General features: G+C 41.4%; 2 protein-coding genes across 2 annotated transcripts in view; one reads left to right on the top strand and one right to left on the bottom strand.

Annotated features, from left to right (window-relative positions):
• Positions 1 to 26,420, top strand: part of LOC103910934 (uncharacterized) — a 492,719-nt gene that overhangs the window by 164,824 nt on the left and 301,475 nt on the right. The window lies entirely within an intron of this gene.
• Positions 8,450 to 24,422, bottom strand: si:cabz01015815.1. The gene is made up of 11 exons (XM_088650142.1): positions 24,300 to 24,422; positions 23,584 to 23,634; positions 23,315 to 23,422; positions 21,577 to 21,648; positions 18,768 to 18,852; positions 18,298 to 18,493; positions 16,435 to 18,202; positions 13,768 to 13,941; positions 11,395 to 11,568; positions 10,521 to 10,567; positions 8,450 to 9,791 (listed from the first exon to the last, which is right to left on the bottom strand). The coding sequence occupies exons 2-11, from the start codon at positions 23,625 to 23,627 to the stop codon at positions 9,256 to 9,258; spliced, it is 3,204 nt and encodes a 1,067-aa protein (XP_088506268.1). The 5' UTR covers positions 23,628 to 23,634; positions 24,300 to 24,422; the 3' UTR covers positions 8,450 to 9,255.

The following is a 26,420-nucleotide window of genomic DNA, read 5'->3' as shown; positions in this document are numbered from 1 at the left end:
AATTGTCCACTTAAATCATTGGATAACTTGCTGGAAGTGGAAGGGGCAAATGGTCAAACAGTGTCTTATCTTGGATATGTGGAATTGACTCTTAAGTTTCCCAGAGAGTTCCTTGGAACAGAGACAGAAGTGCCCACTTTTGCCCTGGTAGTCCCAGATTTGATGAACACTCCCCAAATTCTAATTGGCACAAATTCATTAGATGCTCTTTACAGTAACTATGTCCAACAATCTGCTTCCTTTCCTCAATCTAACTTCCATGGTTACCGTGCAGTACAAAAAGTTTTAGAAGCAAGATACAAACAAGCAAGTGCTGATGTAGTGGGCTGTATCAAATTCAAGGGACATGTTCCAGAGGTAGTACCTGCAGGATGTACAGTGGTTCTTGATGGACATGTTCTAGTTAATTGTCCTCATGTAGGGAAATGTGTAGCTCTAGAGTCACCAACTTCACCCGCTTTACCTGGTTGTTTGCTAGTTGCCAGCTGTTTGCATTCCTTACTGTAACGGGTGTCCCATCAGCAACACACCCGTCCATAATAACTCAGGTCTTGGACTCAATAAAGGAAGCCATCCACCATTGCACTCAATCAGATTTATTCTCTCCGTCTGAGATAAAACTGAGATAAAACAAAGATATGTAATGCAGGAAAGTGCAGCATTAACATTCAGCTCTCTCTCTTTCACAGTCACACCGATCTCTGTGAATGTACATTTTCTTAAACTCAAAAACATAACATATAAAAATTGATAAACAACATACCTGAGATAAAACAAAGATATGTAATGCAGGAAAGTGCAGCATTAACATTCAGCTCTCTCTCTAAAAGGGTAAAATACAAAAACTCTCTCGTTGGGATCTTGTATACAACTTTAAAATGCATTAGCAATGTAATGCTTCAGCTAGCAACACACAAATCATTTAAATTGTAAAAAAATAAACATTAGGAAATCAAAACATGAACTAGTGTATTACTTAAACAACATACACATCTGTTTTGCTCGATGAAATTATATAAAATTGTTTAATATCATCCCTTTTTAATTAGTTTGCGAGAGAGAGAGACGAGCTGTGCTTACCTTTCACAGTCACACCGATCTCTGTGAATCTACGGTAAGCACAAAGGGACAATATTCTCCTACAATTTATTTACCACAAGGGGGCACTCAAATACCATCTTATGTATAATGCCTAATTTCATGTCATTCACTCTGATGAATTATATCATCTTATCTTTTCAACTCCGTTACATTCACCCCAACTGAATTACATGAAATTTAGGCATATCCAAAATTAAGAAAACAATAACAGATTATCAACATCTCATATCAATGGAGAATTTCCCATAAAAGGAGAGTCAAAATTCAATTATCCCATAAGGACAAAGTGATAAGAGAGTAGCGCTAAGCTCTCATATCAACAATCGACAGTGAAACATCTACATACATTCCACCAAATCCTCCTAACCTCATGCATTGTCAGAATACAAATGCAAATAAAGGGAAAATAAAACATTGTAATAAACATAACAGTAAGGCAAATAAAACTGCCCCTCATAGAAGTCAACCAATACACATCTACTACCTCAGGTATTTGATTTGAACATGAACCATAGACCTATAACTCGTCCATATAAACTGAAAAAAATTAAGGGAAAATAAACCCTCTCTTAAACCTATATGTAGACTGCTAATTTATAATAACAGAGACCTACAAGCAGCTTCTACATTTTGCTTTGCATCTTGAATGACAGTCTGACCTGACATTGTTTGAATCAAACGATCAACTGGCTTAATAACACGACCAAAGCGTGATCTCACTTGTGTGACAAGTGTAGAACTTGGTGGTACATTCACACTGTCAATTATGTGCGTGTTTGTAGGAGTATGTGAGCTGGAATGGGTAGACCAGACTGTCCCTGCGTCTGAATTCTGCACATTTGAACTGCCAGGTGCTTCATATTCAGAGACAGACATTGTCACTTCATTTGACAAATCAGATACAAGACTTCCTGATGTAGCAGGAGTAACTGTAGTACCAGGAACTGTCAGAACTTCACTCAGTGCTTGATCGGAATTAGATTGAACACATTCCTCAGGCAGGTCTGAAACCCAGCTAATGGTTCTGTCTCTGGCACTAGATTCCTGAACAGACATAGAATCCACATGGTCACAGTCATTGATGACATCATCATCTTGTATGGATGGAACCTTGCCTCCCATCATCACTGATCCTTCCAAGTCAACTCCATTACAGCCATCCTCTTCATCATCAGACACTTCCACATCCCTTTCTACAGGATCATTGCCAATGGCACTTGAGCAGAGGACAGAAGGTGAGTTTTAACAAGAATCAGATACAACAGACATCTGATCAGACTGAGGGATTTCTACATTCACAGGTAAGAAATTTACTACCAACAGCAGGTTCCGATGGACCACTTTTTCCTGCCCTGTAGATGGATTACGAATTCGGTAAGTATGTGTGTCTGGTCTACAATCCACAACAGTATAAACTGTTGACTCCCACCTGTCAGCGATTTTCTTTTTGCCCCTTTCAGTTTTGTTTGCCAGGAGTACTTTGTCACCTATCTCAATGATCAACCCCTTCACCTTTCGGTTGTATATCTCTGCATGTCTTCGTTGCTCTTTCGTAGCATGCTCATGTGCAATTAAGGATGCCTCTTTCAGGTCTTTTACCAGAGTGGAAACAAATTTGTCACAACTTGTTACAGTAGGATCATCCAAAACGGAACGAAAAAGAATGTCAATAGGTAAACGAGGCACCCGTCCGAACATCAGATAAAAGGGAGCATATCCTGTGGTATCGTTTATGGTGCAGTTATACAGGAATGAGAGAGTCTGCAACCGTCTAGGCCAATCTCTTTTTACATCTGGTGACAAGACTCTGATCATATTTCCAAGGGTTCTGTTAAAGCGTTCTACACTTCTATTACCCATCGGGTGATACGGTGTGGTATGTGACTTACTAACCCCAGAAACCCTTAAAAGCTCACCGATTAACTTGCTTTCGAAACATGCCCCTTGGTCACTATGGATCCGCTCTGGAAGGCCATAAACGCAAAAGTACCTGTCCCATAAAACCCTGACAACTTGTTTGGCGGACTGGTCTCTACACACAAAGGCTTGTGCCAGTCTTGTAAAATGATCGGTTGCTACTAAAACGTCAACAGACCTGTTACTGGAATCTTCCGCTGACCAGAAGTCTATGCAGACAAGTTCTAATGGTCTACTTGTTGAAATGTTCTCCAAGGGGGCTCTTCCAGAAGGATCTGTAGTTTTGCTCACAGTGCAGCGGTAACATTTGTGTACATATTCTCTTAGAGTTCGTTCCATGTTCAGCCAAAAGAATCGCTGCCTGGCCAGGCTAATTGTCCGAGTCTGTCCTTGATGGCCACAATCATCATGGATTCCTTTCAGAATCACTTCTATCAGGGACTCAGGGACAACATACTGATAGCGTTTTGTTTTGGACAGTTGATCACGAGACACTCTGTATAACACACCATTCCTGACAACCAGTTTCTCCCAGTGCTTCAGATATCGAACAACAGCCACTGACTCCTTCATTCTTTCTCTTCTAGAAGGTCTACGGAGGCGCTCAACATAATAGAAGACTCTAGACAAGTGCTTATCACTGAGTTGTTTTTCACGCAGCTCTTGTTCAGTATATGCTAGCAGTGTATCCTGTCCCACTGACATCACTTGAGGTAGGTGATCGATGGAAGTCATGGCTCGAGCCTTGGCACCAATGTTCCACTCTAAATGTGAATCTATTATGGCAGAGACCTCATCCCTAGGAATCATCATCAGTTCATCCATTTTTTGAATGTTGTGACTATACATTTGTTTCGCGTTAAGGACACTTTGCCTTTCTCCTGAATCACTTGAAATCCTAAAGGCATCCTGCACTGAACCTGTTGACATTCCTCTAGACTTAGCTAGAAGGGCACCATAAGGCTCCTTGAGCAGTCTCTGTACAATCTCAGCTTTGACAAATGGAACCCGGCTTAGGGCATCCGCGACAATGTTTTGGGGACCAGGCACATACTTGATGTTAAAGTTGAAGCTTGCCAGTTTAGCCACCCAGCGCTGTTCACAGCAATCAAGTTTGGGTTTTGTAAGGATATGGGCTAAAGGATTGTTGTCAGTAAAGACAGTGAATTCATGGCCCTTCAGCCAATGACTGAATTTATCGCATATAGACCACTTCAAGGCCAAAAACTCCAAACAATGTGCTGGATAGTTTTGCTGTGAGCGAGAAAGGGACTTACTGGCAAAAGCCACTGGCCTGGCCTTGATCTCCCCCTCTGGAACCTGTGAGAGCACAGCTCCAATCCCGTCTAAGGATGCATCCGTTGCAAGCACGAAAGGGCGATTAAAATCCGGATGGGCAAGGACGACGCTTTCGACCAACAATGTTTTCAACTTCTCAACAGCCTGGACCTGAGCTTCTGTCCAGTCACTGGGTTTCAGTTTTTTATTTGAACTAACATTACCCCGTTTCCCTGGAATTCTTGCTTTTGCCTTCTGTCCTTTCAAAAGACTATAAAGAGGCTTTGCAACTGCTGAATAACTTGGAATGAAGTGTTGGTAGTAATTCACCATCCCCAGAAATGATCTTATTTTCTTCTGAGAAGGAGTTACTCCATCTTGCTCCATCAAGTCCAAACTGCTCATTTTAGAGATGCTCTCAACTTTGCTTGGGTCTGTGGAAACACCAGTCTGATCAATTATGTGTCCAAGGAACTTCACCGATCTTCTCATAAGGTGACATTTTTTTGGAGCTAGTTTAAGATTGTACTTGCGGAGCCTGCCAAACACCATTTCCAAGCGATCAAGAGCAGTCCTTTCATCTGGGCCAAAAACAATCAAGTCATCCAGGTAACACAAGAGACTGAGGAAGTTTTCATCCCCAAATATACTGGTCATCACACGCATGAAGCTCCCAGGACTGTTGCAGAGGCCTTGAGGTAAGCGATTATACTCAAAAAGGCCCATGGGTGTTGTAAAAGCGGTAAACTTGCGAGCTTCTTCGTGCAATGACATGTTGTAAAATCTGGACGTTAAATCCATTGTGCTGAATAAAACATTTCCGCCCAGAGCTGCCAAACAATCCGCCTGATGCGGAAGAGGATGTGCATCCTTCAATGTCCGTCTGTTTAACCAGTGGAAATCTGTACATATCCGCAGGTCCCCATTTTTTTTCCAGACCAAAACGAGAGGAGAAGCATACTCACTGGTAGATCGCCTAATTATTTCCTTTTCCTCCATTTCAGTCAATACCTGTCGGAGTTTTTGATACTGACTGGGTGCTACTCGTCTGAATGGCAGCCTGAATGGTCTGGTGTCTGTGAGATGTATCCTGTGGACGAAGCCTTCTGCTTTCCCACAATCAAGATGTCTATAAGAAAAAACATCTTTGTAACTCAGAATCAAATTAACCAGCCGCTGCTTACATTCATCTGAAATGTCACATGAGTCAATGTCTAGACTGTCCAGATTAACTGACTTGAGTTGCTCACTCACAGGTAACACATCCGCTGATTCATTGGATAATTTTGTTGTGCAGTTTGCCAATGAAGGACTGACAGTATCAGAATGATCAAAATCCTCAAGTGCAATGCATGGATAGAGATCTGCAACTTTGGCATTTCTTTTTAATAACACAGATCTGCCTGACGTGTTGATGAGCTTTAAGGGGACCCATCCATTTCCCCACAGAGACGTGACTAGTCTAGCCACCATGACACCTCTGGGAGCAGAGTGAGAAGATGTTGGCTCAGTCATAACTGCACTCCCTGGAGACAGAACCACATTTCTAGGCAATTTTTCCCATATCAAATACTCACAGCCTGGTTCAAGACGAACAGCTGAATTGCATCTTAATGTTCCCAGTTTCTCAGGTATCTCCTCTCCTCTCCAACGGTTCAATCCAGCCAGCATTGCCAAGAAGCTTTCACACTCTGGGTCTGAGGAAGTTGGTCTAGATACTGCTTGCCAAAATCCATCACTCAATTTGAAGTATTTGAGAATGTGTTTGATAACATTAGTTCCAAGTATCACCTCATCATGTTGTCCATGAACAACTAAGGTAGGAACTATCATCTTTATACCATAAACTTCCATGGTAAGGTTAAATGATGATTTTGGTTTCACATGCAGCCCTCCACAGCCTACCAGGGTAACAACAAACTCATCACATTCATTTACTGCACCGGCTGATCTTAGAGTCTTCTCAGCAGATTCATTTATAGTGCAGGCCATTGAGCCGCTATCCAACATTGCATTCATTGTAACCACCTTTCCAATCTTCACTGGCGTGTAAAAGAGACTGTCATGTCCACCAACAACATTTGTATTCTGGTAAATGATTTTTGAATTTTCACAGTTCACTTCGGCTGAAAGATTAGCAATTTGAGTCTCAAAATCATTAGCAACTTGGGAGTAATACTGGAGATGACCCGCACTGCCTCCCTCCAAATACGGGTCTATTAGTTTCCCTCCTGTGGTGACTGGACAGGGGGTTGTTTTGGGCACTTGTTTTTATTGTGCCCTGGGGAGAAGCACGCAAAACACAGTTTGTCCATCATGCAATGAGTCACAGTGGTGTGTTTACTGTCATTACAGACCCGGCAAGCAGTTCTAACAAAGTTGCGCCGCTGTCTAGAGTCACGTCTGGTGTTGGAGACATCACGTTCTTGCACTTTATCCATGAGCCGCTCCATCATCTCAACCATGCGAGTCAACAACTGATTTTTAGCTGGTTGGGTGGATTGAGCCATCATTGGGGCAGGAGGCGTGCAGGAAGAGGTTTGAGTCTGTGACTGGCAGGAAATTTGTGTAGGTCCTGGCTGGAGGCAAATTTGAGTATCTGTAGACAAGCAGAATATTTGCTTTGGAACAACAGGTGACTCCGTCTTGGAGTGATCATACATATCATGTCCACTGCTAAACATTGTAGTCGTGTGGCTTCGTAAATTTATACTAGTATTTCCTCTGCTCCTGAATTCTCTTTGGTAATCATCAATTCTGCATTGTATTTCTTTTGCATTTCATTCTTGAATGGGCTTGCATCTAAACATGTTTGATAAACAGGGGTCAGGGCAGAATTTAATGAACATCCTCGTTACCTCCTCTTCGATGTTGTCCAAATGCTTTCCTTGCCTTAACAGCCCCTCATTTGCCAGGTCAGCTGCTTTGTTCAGCCAGATCCAGTAATCTACAGGATTCTCTTTAGGTCCTGGGAGGGTGGCATAAAAATAAGCAAGTGGCAGGCAGGAGGGGGCTTCACTAAAATACTTCATGAGGATACTATAAATCAACTCAGGCTTTGCTGAGACATTAAGTGTAGCATTACTGCGTATACTAATTTTAACAATGTCCTTTGCCTTTCCAGCCAGCCTACTCATTATCTCCTCCGCTTGATCTTGAACCGGGCACATTTGTCTTCTCAGGAAAGACTTTGTTCGGTCTACCCACTCCTCAATGCCATACTTATCAGAGCCATCACCCCTAAATGTGTCGTGCTCTGACTTCATGTGTACTGTTAATTGTGGTGTCATCAATGTATGTGTACTCTGTTCTGTGTGTGTTGGTGTCTGAGTATAGCTGGATGAGCTGGTCTGACCCTCAGCATTTACATTACCCAAACCTGCAGACATCAGTTTTGCTACTATTGACTCACCAATTTGTGAACCCAATTGGCCTATCATGTCTGTAAGATGGTCAATGGCTACTCCATCCACTCCAGGTGTTGAAGTGTAGGGACCCTCACAAGCAACCCTCCCAACTGGCGTACTATTCACAGTTCGATTTAAACCCCTGCCATGGGCAGCTTGGAACTGTGACTGTCCAACCCTCTGGCTGATACCATCACTAAAAACACCAGTCTCTGAATTGTCAATTAACCATGCACCTCTACCCCGAGGAGTACCCATGTTATATGTTAAGTCTATATCGTTATAATAGTTGTGTTTTTCAGCCATCTCGTCGTCAAAATTGCAGTTAGACAGAAAAAACTGACCACAAATAAACAATTACAGCAACAGCATTAAATATGGCACTACTTGCAAAGATATTTGAATATAACTGTAGTCAAAAATTGTCTAAAAGTAAAAAAAACAAATTTTTCATATGTCCATACGTTGTGTTTTCAAAAAAAAACGTGTGAAAAATAAAATGTGTTGTGAAAAATAGTGTATCGTCCCAATCACAGTGTGTGCATGTGTAAATACTGTTCACGTCTGAAGAAACGAAGGCTTGATCCACTGATGAACTTGACACACGCAGCAATCACGGTCGATCTGTGTTGAATTGATCAGGGAATCCAAAAGAGTCACGGCACCAGTGTAACGGGTGTCCCATCAGCAACACACCCATCCATAATAATTCAAGTCTTGGACTCAATAAAGGAAGCCATCCACAATTGCACTCTATCAGATTTATTCTCTCCGTCTGAGATAAAACAAAGATATGTAATGCAGGAAAGTGCAGCATTAACATTCAGCTCTCTCTCTTTCACAGTCACACTGATCTCTGTCATGTACATTTTCTTAAACTCAAAAACATAACATATAAAAATTGATAAACAACATACCTGAGATAAAACAAAGATATGTAATGCAGGAAAGTGCAGCATTAACATTCAGCTCTCTCTCTAAAAGGGAAAAATACAAAAACTCTCTCGTTGGGATCTTGTATACAACTTTAAATTGCATTAGCAATGTAATGCTTCAGCTAGCAACACACAAATCATCTAAATCATAAAAAAATAAACATTAGGAAATCAAAACATGATCTAGTGTATTATTTAAACAACATACACATCTATTTCGCTCGATGAAATTATATAAATTTGTTTATATCATCCCTTTTTAATTAGTTTGCGAGAGAGAGAGACGAGCTGCGCTTACCTTTCACAGTCACACCGATCTCTGTGAACCTACGGTAAGCACAAAGGGACAATATTCTCCTGCAATTTATTTACCACAAGGGGGCACTCAAACACCATCTTATGTATAATGCATAATTTCATGTCATTCACTCTGATGAATTATATCATCTTATCTTTTCAACTTCGTTACACATGCACACACACACATACACACACACACACACAGTAGTGAACTCATGTACTCACGGGCACACACACACACACAGAAGAGACTCCAGATCATCTCACTGCTGCTGACTGCTCCTGCAGAGGATTCTGGGTAAATCTCTCGTCAGTATTCAGCTCAGTTTCACCGATGATCCAGCAGAACTAAACCCAAACCTAAACCCAGCACAGAGCGGCTCAGTGAATGTGGTCTGGACTGAGTGGATGAGGCTCATTGTGTCTCTATAGATGTTGTAGAAGATCAGAGTTCCTGCACTGTGATCCACAAACACTCCTATTCTCCTGCTGAGCGGCTTCACTGGGAGATCAGTGTGTGTGTTATTGTGACTGAATGAGAAACTGGAGGAAGAGCAGAGCAAACTCCAGGACTGAGGATTACGTCCAAACACACACTCAACACCTCCTCCCTTCCTCCTGATGCTCTTATATGACACTGATATACACACACCAGCATCTCCACTCCAGTCAATCTCCCAGTAACAGCGTCCACACACACTCTCTCTGCACAACACCTGACGATGATCATCAAATCTGTGTGGATGATCAGGATACGGCTGATTCTCTCTCACACTCTTCACCTCTCTGTTCTCCTCAGACAGAATGAGTTGAGTGTGTGCTGTGTTTGGATCCAGAGTGAGGAAACAGGCATCTGAACACAAGAACACACACATTTACAACCACAGCTCTGTGTGTGTGTGTGTGTGTGTGTGTGTGTGTGTGTGTGTGTGTGAGTATGTGTGCGTGCATGCGGGCGTGTGTGTGTGTGTGTGAGATAGAGAGAGGAAGTGTGTGTGTGTGTGTGTGTGTGTGAGAGAGAAAGACAGAGTGTGTGTGTGAGAGAGAAATAGACTGTGTGTGTGTGTGTTTTCATAGCTGTTAGAGTGTGCGTCTGTGTGTGTGAGAGAGAGAATGTGTGTGTGTATGAGTGCGTGTGTGTGAAAGAGAGTAAGTGCGTACATGTGTGTGTGTGTGCGTATGCATGTGTGTGTGTGTGAGAGAGAGAGAGAAAGAGAGAGAGTGTGTGTGTATGTGTTTGATTGTGTGGGTTGTGTGTGTGTGGGTGTGTGCGTGCGTATGCGAGTGAATGTGTGCAAGTGTGTGTGTGTGTTTGTGTGTGAGAGAAAGTGTGTGTGTGTGTATGTGTGTGTGTGTGTGTTTGTGTGTGTATATGTGCGTGTGTGTGTGTGTGTGTGCGTGTGTGTGAGAGTGTGTGTGCGCTTATGTGTGTGTGCGTGTGTGCCTGTGTGTGTGGGAGTGAGTGAGAGAGTGTGTGTGTGTGCGTGCATGCAAGTGTGTGTGTGCGTGAGAGAGAGTGTGCGTTTGTATGTGTGTGTGTGTGTGTGTGTGTGTATGCATGTGTGCGTGTGTGTAGTCCTACATTTGCGTGGTCCTGCTGTAATCCTCGTGTGTCCTCCATGATCCAGACTGTAAACACACACAGATGGAGAGAATGAGCTGTTTAGTTTCCCCCTCAGCTAATAAGCTAAAGCTAGCACTGAGCTGCTCAGCTACACGCTCCAAACTCTTGAGCTAAAACACACAACACTTGTTGGTTGAGCCGGGATGCACAATGAATGTAACACAGTGCGTTCTTTTCCTCTGCTGTTGGTGAAGCGAGCGCAGATACTGCTCATGTTGATGGAGACACCCTGCTGCAACATTCATTTATTACAGTGATCACACTTAGCTTTGCCATCGTTCTTCAGCACATGCAGCCTTTGAGCACATGTTGCAGTCCATCTCTAAACTATGTTCAGATTATTAAAGCTGCTCGCCAGCGCCCAAGTTCCTGACAGATTAGCAAGTGAAAAATACACATGTGTGCACAGAGAAGAGGAATCCAGATGTTGATTTTAGAACAAGAGTCTGAACATTAATCCAAGTGTCTGATTCCAGAATCTGAATCCATCTTCAATCCCCAACCCTATTCCTGACCTGATATTGTAGGATTCTTCAGCAGAAATGGAGGAAGAAGTTTCTCTGCTCAGCTCAAATGCTGAAACTGTACAGTGTGTCCCGCTTAATGTCACTGTAACTGAGCCAATACACTCCAACATTTACAGAGGAGATTCATTTCACACTCAATGATTTGCTCTTCATAGACATGACTGTAATACTCTACAAGCTGTATCTTCTGTCTGTCCTCACCCCATAACCCTCACAGAAAACTGAAGCTGATCACAAAAGAGCTTTCTAGTGTCCTCTTAAAGCCATTCAGTGTAAAAGCACAAGGCCAGTGCTGCTCCACATACTTGAGTTTGTCCAGTGTGTAGTTTGGATCCTCCAGTTGTTCAGAGAGCAGCTTGACTCCTGAATCTCCTGGATGATTGTAGCTCAGATCCAGCTCTCTCAGGTGTGAGGGGTTTGAAGTCAGAGCTGAAGACAGAAAACCACAGCCTTCCTCTGTCACCATACAGCCAGACAATCTACAAACACAGCAACAGTCCACATCACACAGTTGGACAATCACACATCTCTTTGTGTTGTGAAGATGCTGACTGCTGTTTCTGCTCATGTCAACAGCAGTGATAAACACACACATCCTGATTAGCTCTCCTTATTGATCCAGCCCTCGCATCAGCAAACACACACACACACACTCACACACTCAACAAGGACTCGATATCATCTGTAGAAGTGTACAGAGCAAAGACATTGTTCATAATACACCACATCAAGCTGTAAAGTCTGCTGTGAGGAGGAAGAAGACACACTTGAGCTCAGAAGATCATCTTAAAGTCATGTATAAAACACAACAGGAAATGAGCTGATTTCATCATTTATATTGTGATTCTGTTGTGGACTAAAACAAAATGAGCTCAGACAAACACAAAGCCGCTCTCTTCATGTGTTCATCACCTGACCCACAGTCACATTCACACTGATGCTCCATTAGGGGACTTTTATTCTGTCAGGAGAGAAACAGCTGATCAATATTCATGACTGCTGACTCTCCTTCACATTCAGCCTTTAGCAGATATTGTTTTAGATGAGCGAGTAATCAGGATTATTTCACACACTTTATCATGAGACTTTTATTTGTTTTCAAGAGACTGAAACTGCACAAATATGAGAGCAGCTCAAACCTTCAGCAGGACACAAAACAGCTTGACTTTAGCGTTTAACTCTGCTGCTTTCACACCTCCAGATCCACTGTTCTGCTCTGAAACAGGATTAACACTGGTATAATGTTTATTTGTGTTCTCGCTGCGCTTCACTTTCACACAGAAATGTTGAATGTCGACACCCACAGACAGACACAACCTGGTAAAGTTTTCAAACAGTGAACTAAGACTGCAACTATTAGTGAAATCTATATTAAAGGTCATCAAATATGATTTAGATTTACAGTAATTGTTTTTCATGTTTAAATCTGATTTATTCTTGTGTTTAAAGCGTTTGTCATTCCTCTACTTCAGTGTCTCAGACTCATTCAGAAATGATTATTAAATGCTGGATTAATGCACAAGAGATTTTGGCGAACACGTTTTACACCATTTCAAATATATATTATATGTGCGGCTGTATAAGTCACATACAGAGCTCAGCATAATGGAGGACAGCCCATTCTGAAAACCAAGACTTTCCTCCATTTCTCAGTCAATATAGGCAGTGTATTCTGCTGCATTCAAACAGAACACATTTATTAAACTGATTTATTTATGAACATCATATTTTAGTCCCCAAACATATTCAGAAATTGAAAGATAATACAATTAAATTCAGGCTAAATACTGCAAAAAACCTACTAAATTTCAGCTAAATGTTTTATTGTTAATTTTCCTCTTTTTACATTTTGTATTTTATATTTTTCTATAACACATAAATTTGTCTGTACTAGTTTTTGGACCGTTATCATGAGTTATTTTGTTAGATGAGCTCCAGATTTGACTAATCTATTTTATATGCACAAATATAATACTGTAGAGCTTCCTATTAAAATATGAATGTAAAAGAGAGATTAGTGAGGGGTGTACTTATATATGCTGAGCACTGTATATTGTTCACCCAGAGTGTTTACATGGTCACACAGCAGTAACACAACAAGCATTGAGTTTGGGCTAGCTTCTGCAGATGGACATTGCTGTACACTGCCCTTCATGGGTGAGTGGGGGAGTGTCTGTTGTCTCTCAGGTGTGAATTATTCATGAGCATTGTCACTCACACATACAGCTGAGATCACCTAAAACAAACCTAACAAAATGTAGATCATTGTAATGTTTTCTCTGAATGAGAGAACAGAATAATTTCCACATAATTGTGCAGTAAATATTCTAGCCTACAAGACTGCTTACTCTAAAGACGTGTTCAGGCACATTCAGTGTGTTTTTAGATTCGTATTTCAGCTACATTTGTTTCTCTAAAACCTACTAACCACACATAATATTTATTTCTACAAAACAGATGTCAGGGCATGTCAAAACATCTCAGGGGTCCCAAAATCACCTCAGACCCCTGAGGGTTAACTACAGGTATAGTATGAGCAGTGTGAAACACAATTACTGATAAACCATAATTCCTGTAATCTGGGGTTTAGTATCACCCAGGGTTAACATGTTCAAGCATGAAGAGCTCTAATATGAAACTGTCTGACTGTAGTTATTGTAGAGTGGAGAATCATTTACCTCAGTGTCTCCAGTTTACAGTGTTGACTCTTCAGTCCATCAGAGAGAAGCTTCACTCCTGAATCCTGCAGGTCATTGTTACTCAGGTCCAGCTCTCTCAGCACACAGTTTGAGGATTGTAGAGCTGAAGACAAACTCTCACAGCACTGAACAGTGAGTTTACAGAACTGTAGCCTGTGTAGAGGACAACACAATATGTATTTGTTCATCTGGAGTGTTTAATAATCTGAAGCACGTCTGACTGTAGGGACTGGTTTAACTTCACTAGTTAGTGAGCACATCTGCTGATTTTAGCTTTAAATAATATATTTGTCTATAAAACACAGTTAAATGGCTTCATTCAGATGTTCCAATAGCCCAACACTTTATTAAACACATAACACTGCAAAACAAGATTTTTTAAATTTTTTTTATTGTTATTATTATTGTTTTAATTATGGTTTTATTTATTATTATTTAACAAACAAACCAATGACAATAATCAAATTCAAAATTTGAAAGTTGAAATTTAGTTCAGGTTTAAACTCCGAGTTGGTTGAACCTCCTCTCTAAAACAGACCCCAGCTCTAAAACCTGACTGAAATTTATCAAAAACATTATTAAACATGAAATCATTCAGCTGTACAGACACAATCTTCTCTAAAACCTTTAGATAAAAGCCCTGATTCACGGGATCTGCTCTGGTTTACTGTCCATTAGTCCCTGCCTTGGCTTTGTCCTCCTCCCTGTCCACCTGCTTGTCAGTTTCCCCCTCACCATCTGTCCTGTACCCTGTCATGGTTTCATTAACCTGCCTCTCCCCATCACCCATGTCCACTGTAACACCTCCAGCTGCTGAACTCACTCTTGTCTTGTGTTTTTCTCTGAGGATTATCTGGAATCTTCTCCTAGAAGGGAGCTACAGTACTGAATGTCATGGTCCTGGTTGTCCTGTCCTTGTACTGTTGTGTTTTCCTTGTGTTCTCTGTGTTCACCCCAGTTTTCCCCATGTTACCCCTGTTAGTTGCACAGTTACTCTTCACCCCCTTGTTAACTCACTAGTCTCTGTGATTAAGCTCCTCTGTTTCAGTCATTATGTGTTGATCATAGTTTGCTGTATGTGTGTGTGTTTCTCTTGCTTGTGTTTTCTGGTATTCAGCTCTGGCATTTTCTTTGTGTATGGATTATATTTAACATTAGAACTGAACCTAGATCCACCTCTTGCATCTGCTTTCCCTGCCTGCACGATTAGAAGAAGATATAATAAAAAAGAGGGTGGCACAAAGGTTCAGTGATTAGCACTTTCGCCTAACAACAAGAAGGTCGCTGGTTTGAGTCCCAGCTCTTGTTTCCCCCACAGTGTGAAGACATTTGGTATAGGTGAACTGAGTTAACAAAACTGACCATAGTGTATGAGTGTGTGTCTGTGTCATTGTTACCTGATAATTATCAGCATAGATATGAGTCAAAATAGACAGAATGGAGAAAACATCAGTGTGATCATTCCACTCCAGTCCAGAAAGAACTTTTAATGTACTGTATCATTTTATAGCTGACTTGTGTGCAATTTCCACTAATAGACAATGTAGTTTACTGGCTTATTTGCTGTTTCTTAAGAGCTATTTCTCCTAAACATTTAATCACTCTAAAGTGGTTCCAAACCTTTTTTTTATTCTGCTTAACAGAAATTATTATTATTTTTTGATAGCTGAAAACCATTAGCCATTGACCTACATAGACTTACAATGGTTAAAGATTTCTTTCTAGAGTCATCTTCTTTTATGTTTAACAAGAGAAACAAAGTTTTAGAAAGGTTTATAACCCCTCGAGGACGAGTAAAAAGTTGTAAATTAACTTTTGGGTAAATTATCACTTAAACAACCACTGCCAAAACATGAATCTGAATATTATTAAAAAACACTAAAATAATAAGTAGTAAACAATTATCAATGTATTTTCAAGTGCCAACAATATCAATATTGTTCATGTTCATTACCATGATATACTATATTATTTGATTTCAGGAAATGTCAACCCAAGCTCATTCTGGAAAAGTAGCCCTGCGGACGTTTCTGGAGACCGCGATTTATGTGGCCGGAGGTATGTAAGGCCGCGTTTAGTTTTTTCTGAGCGAAGGCTGCGGGACGGTGAGGCGCCGCTCCGCACCTCCTCTTCACGCTCGCCGGCCAATGGCTTGCCTCCGAGTGGAGGGCTTTTCTGATGCAACCAGTTTGTCCGCTTAGCTCACAGCGTTGCATTGGTGGAGCAGAGGCCCAGAGGAGGAGGAGCCGGCCGCGGGGACGATGTCCGGGATCGAGTCTGGGGAACAGCAGTTCCGGAAATCAGGTAAGACGAAAAACAGAATCCGAAAAATAGATTGCGGCGGGATCCGAAAATGCGGTCGAAATCGAAGACAAGGACTTTTGCTTTTTATTTTTTCTGGACGGCTTTTGCGAACCATTGCTCGGGTTTAGGGAAGGAGGAGGAGGAAGAGGAGGGCGGCCGAGTCGGCCGATCTGGCAGCTTTTCGCGCGCACAGCTGCCTCTCGCGGATCCGCAAAACAAAAACCACTCGAATACGTACCTCCCGGGACGTAAATGTCCGCAGAAATGTCCGCGGGGCTACGTTTCCACAATGAGCCCGAGTTGGTAATTTCATATATGAAAGAAAGAAACACTTTGACTTACAGAGCTCTTTTGGAGGTTTTGATGACTGCTGATAATCTGATGAGACACTCGTCTGATCTCTGGAATTTCTGAAGCTCAAACTCCTCCAGCTCCTCCTCTGAGGTCAACAACACAAAGACCAGAGCAGACCACTGGGCAGGTGAAAGGCGAGCAGATGACAGACTTCCTCTACTGAGGTGAGACTGAATCTCTTTCAGTAGAATTTGGTCGTTCAGTTCATTCAGACAGTAGAACAGATTGATGGATCTCTCTGGAGACAGATTCCCTTCAAGTTTCTGCTTGATGTAGGCAATTATTTCCTCTTTGCTCTGGTCTCTGTCATCCTGCTGTTTTAACAGGCCTCGTAAGAGTTGTCGATTGGACTGGAGTGACAGACCGAGAAGGAAGCGAAGGTAAAGGTCCAGATGTCCATTCTCACTTTCCAGAGCCTTGTCCACTGCAGTCTTCAGCAAATCAATCATGGACTCATCTCTGCTGTTTTCAGCTTGTGTCTTGTCATTGTCGAGAAACAAATGTTGATAAAGGGCTGCAATGAACTCCTGAATGCTCAAGTGAAGAAAGCAGTACATGGTATGAAGAACAAATCCTGTCTCCTTCTTAAAGATCTGGGTACACATGCCTGAGTACACCGATGCCTTATAGACGTCAATGCCACAGTCTTTCAGATCGCTCTCATAGAAGATCACATTGTTTCTGTCCAGCTGCTGGAAGGCCAGTTTCCCCAGTGAAAGGATGAGGTTTGGATCCCAGGAGACATCTGCTGTGTTTTCTCCATCATACTTTCTTCTGCTCTGCTGGATCTGAAAGCAGAGAAAGTGTGTGTACATCTGTGTCAGAGTCTTGGGAGATTCTTGCAGTGTTTCAGCATGAGCCCTGTGTTTCAGTTTCAGTATGTTCTGGAGAACAGTGGCTGAAATCCAGCAGAAGACTGGGATGTGGCACATAATAAAGAGACTCTTTGACTGTTTAATGTGATCAATGATTTCTCTGGCCTGATTCTGATCTGTGAGTCTCTTTCTAAAGTACTCCTCCTTTTGGGCATCATTGAATCCTCGTATCTCTGTCAGCCGGTCGATACAGTCAGCAGGAATCTTACTGGCAGCTGCTGGTCTGCTGGTGATCCAGATGAGAGCAGAACGAAGCAGATTTCCCTTGATGAGGTTCGTCAGGAGAACATCCAGAGAGACTGCTGAAGATACATCACGACACGTCTCATTACCAGCAAAGTTCAGAGGAAGACGACATTCATCCAATCCATCAAGGATGAACAGGACTTTGAATCGTGTGCTTCTTGTAAGGTTCAGTCCTTTAGTCTCTGGGAAAAACTGAGTTATGAGGTCTTTTAAACTTTGTCTTTCTTTCTCCTTTAAGTTCATCTCTCTGAATGGAAGAGGAAATATGAAGCTGATGTCTTGATTTTCTTTCCCTTCAGCCCAATCCAGAACAAACTTTTGCACAGAGACTGATTTCCCGATGCCAGCAACTCCTTTTGTCAGGACAGTTCTGATCTGCTCGTCTTGTTCAGCTGCTTCAAACAAATGTTTGCATTCAATCTGTATCTCTAGTGACTGATGACGTCTGGAAGCAGCTTCAATCTGTCTGATCTCATGTTCAGTGTTGACCTGTTCACTCGCACCCTGAGTGATATAGAGATCTGTGTAGATGTTATTCAGAAGTGTGGAGTCTCCTTGCTGAGCAATTCCTTCAAACACACTTTGATATTTCTTCTTCAGGCTACATTTAAGCTGATTAATAAAGAACAGCTCATCTAAACACAGGAGCAAAGAAACAGAGAGATTTAGTCTTGACTTTTCCAGCTATATTTGTATGTGTCAGTCTGACAGATACCCATGATTCGCTTACCCTCGAGGGTATCAGCAGCTTGATCTTGCTTCATCTCTCTCAGGAAGAAGAGTGTGAGATCAAGAGCTGCTTCTGTGATAATGCTTCGGTTCTCATTAAAGTCCTTCACAAACTCTTGTCTGTTTTCTTCTTGTAAGATTTTCCTAAAGGTTTGCAGTTCTTTCTTCAAAAACTTGATCATTTTGCTCTCAAGATTCTATATTTAAAAAAGAAGAACGATATTTCACAAATATATATATAATAACTTACTGTTCTAAATAATAAAAAAACTATTTAATACTTAAAAAATATATATTATATTTAAGGTCTGTAAGTGCTCAGTTCTGATTTGCATTTAATTGAAGACTAAACGACATCCAATCAAAGATTGCTTGGCTAAAATAAGGTTCAATGTGGAATTTGGAATTAATGACTAGACATGTATTGCCGTTCTAATCTGTGTTATAATATGAATTAAAAAAACATCCCACCTGGAAGATCTTTAGGAGATTGTCTGTGAAACTCTTTCGGCTTCTGTAATTCTTGTTTTTTGAATCTGGTGACTCATATTCAACACTGTTAACAAATAAAATTAGTGAGGCAAACAAATACAGATATATATGAAAGACATTAAAATACTAAATGTTCTGTAGACCTCATGATAAGAAGACAGTCTGGACAGTGAACTTGTGCAATTAGTCCATCCCTCTGTCACGTATTAAATTGAGCAGATACATTTCAGACATAACCAGGACGTTCCCCATAAGGTCGGGAACATTGAGTTGGGTCTAGAAGAGATGCTATTGGTAGAGTGTGTGGAAAACACCACAGCAGCTGAGCCTGTTGTGTATTTGGTGTGAAGTGTGAAGTTTGCCAAGCACAGCATGAGCACACAATATCACCAAAAGTGCATCCTTCTAAAGGTATGCCTATAATTACCAGAGTATGGAAATAGTTTAGAATTTAGGTTGTCGAATGTTAACTTTTTACCTAGCTAACTGTAGTCAAAAGATTTGTAAAATATGAGGAAGGGTGGTACGAAGGTGACTTGCTACCCAATAGCAAGCAGATATGGGATTGTTTCCCCAGAGGTTGCCCCATCTCTGAGAAAGGAAGTGATTCCTCGGGAATTAGTCAAGGAAGGGTCATCGCGAGGAGTGTGAGTTCAGAAACAACAAGGTCGGGTTGAACCTCGGAGGCGCAACAAGAAAGACCTTCTGCTCTTTCTCCCTGAACTTTCACAGGGTCTGTGTGAACAGGATCACTGAGGGAAAAATGCATACTGCTTAAGCCTCGGGGTCAGCGGAGAGCATCTGTACAGAGCAGGGAAAAAAGCAACTACCGATGAGCAGACTTGCGAGAAGTAAGCAGGATGACCTGGGCTTCCCTGAAGTGCACTCGTATTACCTGGACCATGCTGGGGTGGAGTTTCTATTCTCCCAGGAGTGTGAGCTGCTGGGAGAGCACGTCAACTTGCATGGTTGAGCTTGCGTCTTGTGCCTCATGATTCCAGGCTAATTTCTCATATTATCTAATATCTGTGACAACTATAGTATCTTAATAAGCACATTTTTGTGTTTAATAGAAGACTTATAGACATCCCATCAAAGATGGCTTGGCTAAAATAAGGTTAAATTTGGAATTAACAACTACACATGTCAAGTCTGTCTAATCTGTGTATTTGTCTAGTGTTGGGTTATTCTTAGATGTCTATTAGATTTTTCAGTGACAGGCTAAATGTTTCCTTGTTTAAGCACAGACATCACTTGATTGTTGTGGACACTTGTTTAAGGGCACCCAGGCCCGTAGAAGGCCAGATCCAATCAGGGACTGAAGGTGCAGCATCACAGCGAGGTGGTGGTCACCCTGTGCATCCCCGCACACCATGCCCTTCTGGGATCTTGACTGTGAAGCCAGTGCTGAAGTGGTCACATTTGAACAATCTGAGCAGTGAGATAGTGGCTGCAACCTGATATGGCCCAGGAACCTCTGAAAAAACTTCAGTAAGACCATTGTAATCCTGTCAAACTAAATCAGACAGGGCAGCACCGTCTGCATTCTGCGCATACAGGTGGCTGCTGTGGCTTGTGCTCAGCTGTTCTTTCCCCACTGAGGACTGCTGGGTAGACAGTGTCACCAAATAGGCCTGTGATATAGGCATGCCAAGAAAACAAGCTCAGGCAGCAGGGCATATATCTACCAGGGTAAGCCAAGGGTGGTGATCTTGGACCACTGTGTGGCCATTTCTGACAGCCGATTTGGTGGTCATGAGAGCATCGTCGGCCACTTGTGGTGCTGTGGTACCATGGCACAGGGCCGAAGAGGCATGGCCCAAGGCAGTGTGGGCTCTGGCTGTGAGAAACTCAAAAAACCCACCCGAGGATCTCAGCTTATCCTCCACGTGGCGGCGCCTTCCATCTAGGCAAAAGCTTTGTACCGCCATCGAGTGAGGTGAGGGTAGAAGAGCGTGAGGTAAAAACATACCTGGTTGAGCTCCCTGCTCCTTGGAAGATGGGGACGGGGGTCTGGAAGAATTTATCTCACATCAGCTCCCGCTCTAGTCGGTCCGACCTTGGGACTAGGGGGACAAGCCATCTCCAGCCCTACTTTCAAAGCAGCAGCCATCATGAAAGCACAGCCATCATCCCTGACTCTAGATCAGTGACCTCGCATTGCACCCCAGATGGTGGCAGCGAGCTTGGTCTGTCATCTGAACATGACAGCTCACCCTCTGATGCTGTGATGGGCATCTGATCTCTGTTGTCAATGAGTGAAAGCACAGACATCCCAGGGGACAAACCAGCACAAATGTGATAGGGCAAGTTGTGGAGGAGCCAGGGGCCCAAGGGCCCAGAGGCAATGGATAGGTCACCACTGTAATCCTCAGATCACTTTTGTGATATAAGCATCCTGCAGAATTAGCTTCATTTGGACAGATGAATAACAGTCTGCAATTATTAATTCATATTGAAGCCAGCCACAAAGACACAGAAGCACCAGATAATTACAGACGGTTATGATCTGGTGCTTCTATTTAATTTTGTGGCTGACTTCAATATGCTGTTAAAATTCCTTCCGCACCCAAAGGTAATACCTAGAGTCTTTATAGATTCCTTCTAATAAACACAAGCACAGCAAACTAGGTTTCCTGGTTGAAATGTAAAATTGTAAAGACATACATGCACAACAGAAAATATAGAAAAACTAAGTTCAGAATCATCATGGAATGGAAATCAAATCAGATGATGAGGTCCCTGAAGGTTCCAACCACTAGTGACCAAAATGTAAAACACAAAATACCTTTCGGCAGATGATGGTGTTTTCTCTCTGAGGTTTGATGGACGATGTTTTGACTTCCCTAAATGGAAAAACCTAGAATGACAATATTAATTTTAAATTGTGTCACCGTTAGCACCAGACACACTAGAAGGCACTCTACACCTCATATCAGCCACTGTCAAACTCAGTTCCTGGAGGGCCGCAACTCTGCACAACTTAATTCCAACCCAAATTAAACACACCTGATCAAACAAATTGAGTCCTTCAGGATTGTTTAAGACCTACAGGTAAGTGTGTTGAAGTAGGGTTGGAAATCTGAAAATCTGCAGGGCTGCAGCCCTCCAGGAACTGAATTTGACACCGCTGGTCTACATGACCCCAATGCTTTTCCACATCACGATTTAAATAAACTTGGCTTAAACCATTTTGACAAACATCCATTGCTGAGTATTCTTTCATGATATGGACTTTATCAAGCGTTTCCCTGTTTACTGGTTTTCCTGTGTTTGGTCTTTTTGGTCTATTTGGATCATTGATTGTTTATGACCTGCCCGACCTATGCTTGTTTATAAATTAAAAGTATAACCTTCAGCATAAAAGCTTATCATCTAATATCTTTAAATATGAACTGTTTTTCAATGTCTGTTTCAGTGTCAATATCTCTGTTTTCAAGACTTGTTTATTGTTTGTTCTATGATCAGCTCTGCTAAACAAGACAACAAGACACTCATTCATTTATTCATTCATTCAATAAATCAATCATTCATTTTCTTGTCGGCTTAGTCCCTTTATTAATCTGGGGTCACCACAGCGGAATGAATCAACAACTTATCCAGCACATGTTTTACACAGCTGCAATTTATCTCAGGGAAACATCCATACACACTCCGGAGGAAAACCACACAAATGCAGAGGGAACATGCAAACTCCACACAGAAACAACGGACCCAGCCCAGGCTTGAATCAGCGACCTTCTTGCTGTGAGGCGACAGCACAACCTACTGCGCCACTGCGACAACAAGAGACTATTACCTATTATTTCTTTTCATTTTATAAATGTCTAATTAAACATCTACAAACTCATTAAACTGACCTGAGATCAGGTAAAACTATAAAACCTGTTCAGTGATTCACCACAGGAGGGCAAACTGAATGGATTTGTGTGATTCATGTGGAAATTACGCAGATCAAGTTTTCGCCCCCTTGTGGAGAAATATTGAATTTCCAAACATTTCGAAGCAATAAAGTCATAAAAAGCCTCGTTTACTGAAAAAAACATGACTCTGTCCATTTGATATGTGCTCTGATTCACTGATTTGAAACTAAAAAATGTAAAGGTCTTGAAGCTTCATGAAGCAGCGCTCCAAAATCAGCCATCAGCTCTCTTTACTAGAGTACTCTTGTGGATTAGCGGTGTGTTACTCGTTCATGTACACTCAGAGCGTGTTTCGCTGGTGTGTGTTTAATCTTCTGTGTTTATTGTTAGCTGTCTGGATATTGGATTACTCTTTGTGGATTACCCTTGATTATGATTGATTGCTTGTTTTGTCCCCTTGCCTGTCTAAAAGATACTCTGAATAAGAAACTAAAACCATCACTAGGTGTCTGTAAATGTCTAAATTCACCAAAAGTCATTGAGTCATTTGATTAATCCAAACAACTGATTCATTTACTAATGACTCTATTTTCTGGATTGTTGGTTCACAATAACATGTTCAATACGGTCCAAGTGTGACCAATAATGTAAAACACTAAATACCTTTTGACTGATGATGGTGTTTTCTCACTGAAGTTTGGAAGAGGACCATCTTTAGACCAGTCACTCTTCAGAGACACAGAGCTGGACACACATGATCCTGATCTCACACTGAACACACAAACACACCAAAGGAATAAACTGCAGGACAAACTTCAGTCTCCTTTACAAGAGTTTATCAGACAAATATTAGTTTGTTCAGTTTAATTCAGCACAAACTAATAGTTGACTGAAGGTCTGTCTGTTGCCAATGGTGTAAAAACAGTCAATACCTGTGTTTCTCTGAGAGAGAGTCCTTTACTCGCTCCTCTGCCATACTGCAGCTAAAACACCAATGCAGACATTAGCAAGCTTTCAGGAAACAATCATATATATATATATATATATATATATATATATATATATATATATATATATATATATATATATATATAGTCCTTAACATAAATGCAGTTGGTTTAACCCTGATCTGACATCTCAGCTGTTTCACATTTAATTAAAGGTAAATGCATGTTATATAGAGTTTATCAAGAGAAGTTCAGGTTCAGCCAATTGTTGATTTAGTGAGTATTAAAATGTCTCTCTACTAAAGAGGCTATTTGGTTAATGAGTTACTCTGGCAGTAAAGGGTTAAATGCAGTGTTGTTTAAGGATCGTCAGCTTGTTGTTTTCAGCAGCTTTTCTTCCTGTTCAACTGGAAGGTCTGCTTTAACTTTTCTTTTGATTTGGTGACTCTGAATGTTTAGAGTTATATTTAATGCTGAATTATTGGACACTATTGAGTCAGTCTGATATAGAAGAGAACAAACACTTTAAAGGGATTAAAAATAAAGCTTTTAGACACAGTGTTTAAATGAGCGTGTTTGACTCAGTATTTAATCTGTGTTTGAGGATTTGATCTTCAGGTTCAGACATTTAAATCACACTCACACATATAAACCCTTCATCATCTCCACAAATCAGCATAATGTAGAAGTGATAAACTCACATGCAGAAGTACAGACGCTCTTGTGCAGCAGGAACACGATCTGAGCTCTTTCACTCTTTCACTTCACTAAAACACACCTGTGTGTGATCTACAGGTATATCCTGAAATATTACTGGCTCCACTGACATGAATATTCATGAGCTTCTCCTGATTGTGGGCGTGTCCTGAAGACGAGTGTGTTGAAGGAAGATTTAGAGAAAGTATTTAAGATGAAATCTGCGAGGTCTCTGAAGAATATTTACAGCAATGTTGAACCTGTAAATTAAGATTAGAGATTTCTATATAAATGAGTACACCTCATACAGATCTCTCTGTTATATTATTATTATTTTCTATAGGATGCTGTTCAATAATATTCAGTAAGTGTGTTTATACAATAGATTAGTCAGTACCAAAGGCAAAACTGAACTAACTGAACAAAATAACTGAAGATCACAGTGAAGAGAAACAGCACACACAAATGAATAATGTTTAACCAGAGGACAAATCAAGAAAACCATTAAACACTAAACCAGGGGTCCCCAAACTTTTTTATAAGAGGGCCACATAATTTTTCCTTTTTTAATGGGGGGCCGGGTCACCTTACAGTATAAATGAAAATTACATGGTTCGGATTGACTACTAGTATTATTATGATTTTAACTGTATGTATACCTTCTAATGCTAGAATAGTTGATTATTTTGTTATGCACCACACAGATAACTTATAATTTATTTTCAAGCGATATATTAATGAACTTTATTACCATTATAATGACTTTTTTATATTCAGTGCTAATCAAATTCAAACATTTAATTGCATATTAGTGTGAACTGTGGGCTTGCTTCTGACTGGTGAGAAGTCCAATGTCAGGTTTCATTCCTGTCACAGCCAGTCTCAAAGACTGATGCAAATGTTCATCAGTGAGTCTTGATCTCGTCGGTGTTTTCATCAGTTTCATGCATAAAAAGGTTTGCTCACAAATATACGTGCTGCCAAAAAGTGTGGTCATCTTTATTGCATGACTTTTGATGTTTGGGTATGTCTCGTTGGGGAGGGCAGCATAGAATTCAGTGAGAGCGTTGGGCTTAAATGCGTCTTTCAGAACATCACAGTTCTGTAACTCAGTAAACTCAAACTGATACGAAGGCAGGGCTTCGTTAATGTCAGCAGCGAATGGGTTCTGAAATAGGCGGATTTCTTTAGCGTAGACGTGTAGCTCACGGAATCGCACGTCAAACTCTTTTCAACTTTTCAACTGGGAATGGAGCCACTGGTTTCTCCGCTGAAAAACTTTGGGTTACTGGGAGATGAGTGAAGTCTTGTTTTTGCACTTGTCCCACAAGCAGTGCTAGTTTCACCTCAAATGCTTTTATGTGGGAATACATGTCACATATTAGTTTCCCTTTGCCTTGGAGCTGCAAGTTGAGGCTGTTCAACATTTCTGTCACATCTGTTAAAAAGGCGAGGTCACATTTACATTCTGCGTCAATCAGTTCTGGGACAGTTTTTCCCTTTGTCAGAAAGAAGGCGTTAATTTCGGGTAGCAGCTCATAAAAACGCCTCAAAACTCTGCCACGGCTTAACCATCGGACTTCAGTATGGTAAAGCACGTCTCCGTGAGCAGATTCTAGCTCCGCAAGAAAGGTTTGGAACTGCCGGTGTTTAAGTCCGTTTGCTCTGATAAAGTTTATACATGACACCACCACCTTCATGACCGATTCCCACTTTAAAACTTTGCAGCAGAGTGCTTGCTAGTGAATCAGGCAGTGCACTTACGGGTGGGTGAGACCTCTTTCTTCCATTTCTCTGTTCATGCGTCCTATAAGTCCCATTGACGTGCCAACCATACTAGGTGCCCCATCAGTAGTGATGCTGACTAGCTTAGACCAGTCTAGACCCAGCTCTTCCATCGTTTGGCATACTTTACCAAAAATATCCTCCCCTGTCGTTGTGCCTTTTAGACTTTGTAGGGCTGCCAGCTCCTCGGGCAGTTCAAAGTTTGAGTTAACTCCGCGAAGAAAAATTAGCAGCAGTGCCGTGTCCTGCACGTCATTGCTCTCATCAAGAGCTAAAGCAAAATAAATAAATTCTTTCACTTTCTCCTGCAGCTGGGCATATACATTATTCCCCATTTCTTC

This window comes from Danio rerio, chromosome 4 (assembly GCF_052040795.2).
Source record: "Danio rerio strain M-AB ecotype USA chromosome 4, GRCz13ab, whole genome shotgun sequence".
Classification (NCBI taxonomy): domain Eukaryota; kingdom Metazoa; phylum Chordata; class Actinopteri; order Cypriniformes; family Danionidae; genus Danio; species Danio rerio.
This window is presented reverse-complemented; position numbering and strand designations above follow the sequence as displayed.

Excerpts from the sequence above, each read along its gene's own strand:
- si:cabz01015815.1 (XM_088650142.1), bottom strand. The coding sequence starts at position 23,627 with ATGGCAGAGGAGCGAGTAAAGGACTCTCTCTCAGAGAAACACAG. Across the intron at positions 23,423-23,583 it reads TCTCTCTCAGAGAAACACAG|TGTGAGATCAGGATCATGTG; the intron begins GTATTGACTGTT and ends TTGTGTGTTCAG. Across the intron at positions 11,569-13,767 it reads TGTAAACTGGAGACACTGAG|ATTGTCTGGCTGTATGGTGA; the intron begins GTAAATGATTCT and ends CTGTGTTTGTAG.